Source organism: Pteropus alecto, unplaced genomic scaffold (assembly GCF_000325575.1).
Source record: "Pteropus alecto unplaced genomic scaffold, ASM32557v1 scaffold97, whole genome shotgun sequence".
Lineage (NCBI taxonomy): Eukaryota > Metazoa > Chordata > Mammalia > Chiroptera > Pteropodidae > Pteropus > Pteropus alecto.
In genome coordinates, this window is record NW_006439713.1 from 628,426 (window position 1) to 629,125 (window position 700).

Below are 700 nucleotides of genomic sequence, written 5' to 3' on the forward strand. Positions count from 1 at the left end.
CTGAGCGCCTCGCAGCGTCCCCGGCGCCCGCCAGCTGCCCGCTGCCCCGAGTTCCCGGCCGCCTGAAAGACCGGGAACTCTCAAGGTGGCTTCTGTGTCTTTTCCGGGAGCATGTGCAAAAGGCGAGAGCAAATCATTCGACGCAGGATCCTTTATCTGAACTTTTCCTTGAGAGACAGTTTGTGAAGGACGGATGTGGCCCCCTCTGCAGGACCCGAGGGGTCAGTGTTCCTTAAACCTGTGAGAAGGGGACAGAGTGACAGCTGGTGACACGGCCAGCAGCCATCCGGGACAGGTGCTGAGTTCCTGCCCAGTGCACACGCCCCGCAGAGCCCCAGCTTCCCGCCCCTCTGTTGGGGTGCTCCTGACCCCACCCGCAGCCTCGTGGGGACGAGGGGGAGCAGAGGGGACAGAGAGGGACGGGCGGCCGGGCCGAGCTCCGGGCTGCGGTCTGTGTGGAAGGCCAACTTGCGGAGCACGAGGGAGGCAGTCCGCTCGCTGTTGGTCACTCAGACGCCGAGGCGTGACCGTGATCACCTCCACACCCGCCGTCCACCCGGAAAGGGAGAGGAGCGCGAGGGACACGCACGATGAGGGACGGGCGAGCTGCCTTCCTGTTCTCTGAGGCGCCGCGTGGGGGCGGGGCAGGGGACACTGTCACAGCGCGTGGGGGCGGGGCAGGGGACACTATCACAGCGGC

The 700-nt window shown here is 66.4% G+C and overlaps 1 protein-coding gene across 1 annotated transcript in view; it reads right to left on the bottom strand.

The window, feature by feature from the left end:
* Positions 1-6: 6 nt before the first annotated feature.
* Positions 7-700, bottom strand: part of SLC37A1 (solute carrier family 37 member 1) — a 43,490-nt gene continuing 42,796 nt past the window's right edge. Inside the window, exon 21 of the mRNA XM_015593112.2 lies at positions 7-238. Coding sequence (XP_015448598.2) covers positions 223-238 — 16 coding nt within the window. The 3' untranslated portion in view covers positions 7-222. The remainder of the gene's footprint in view (positions 239-700) is intronic.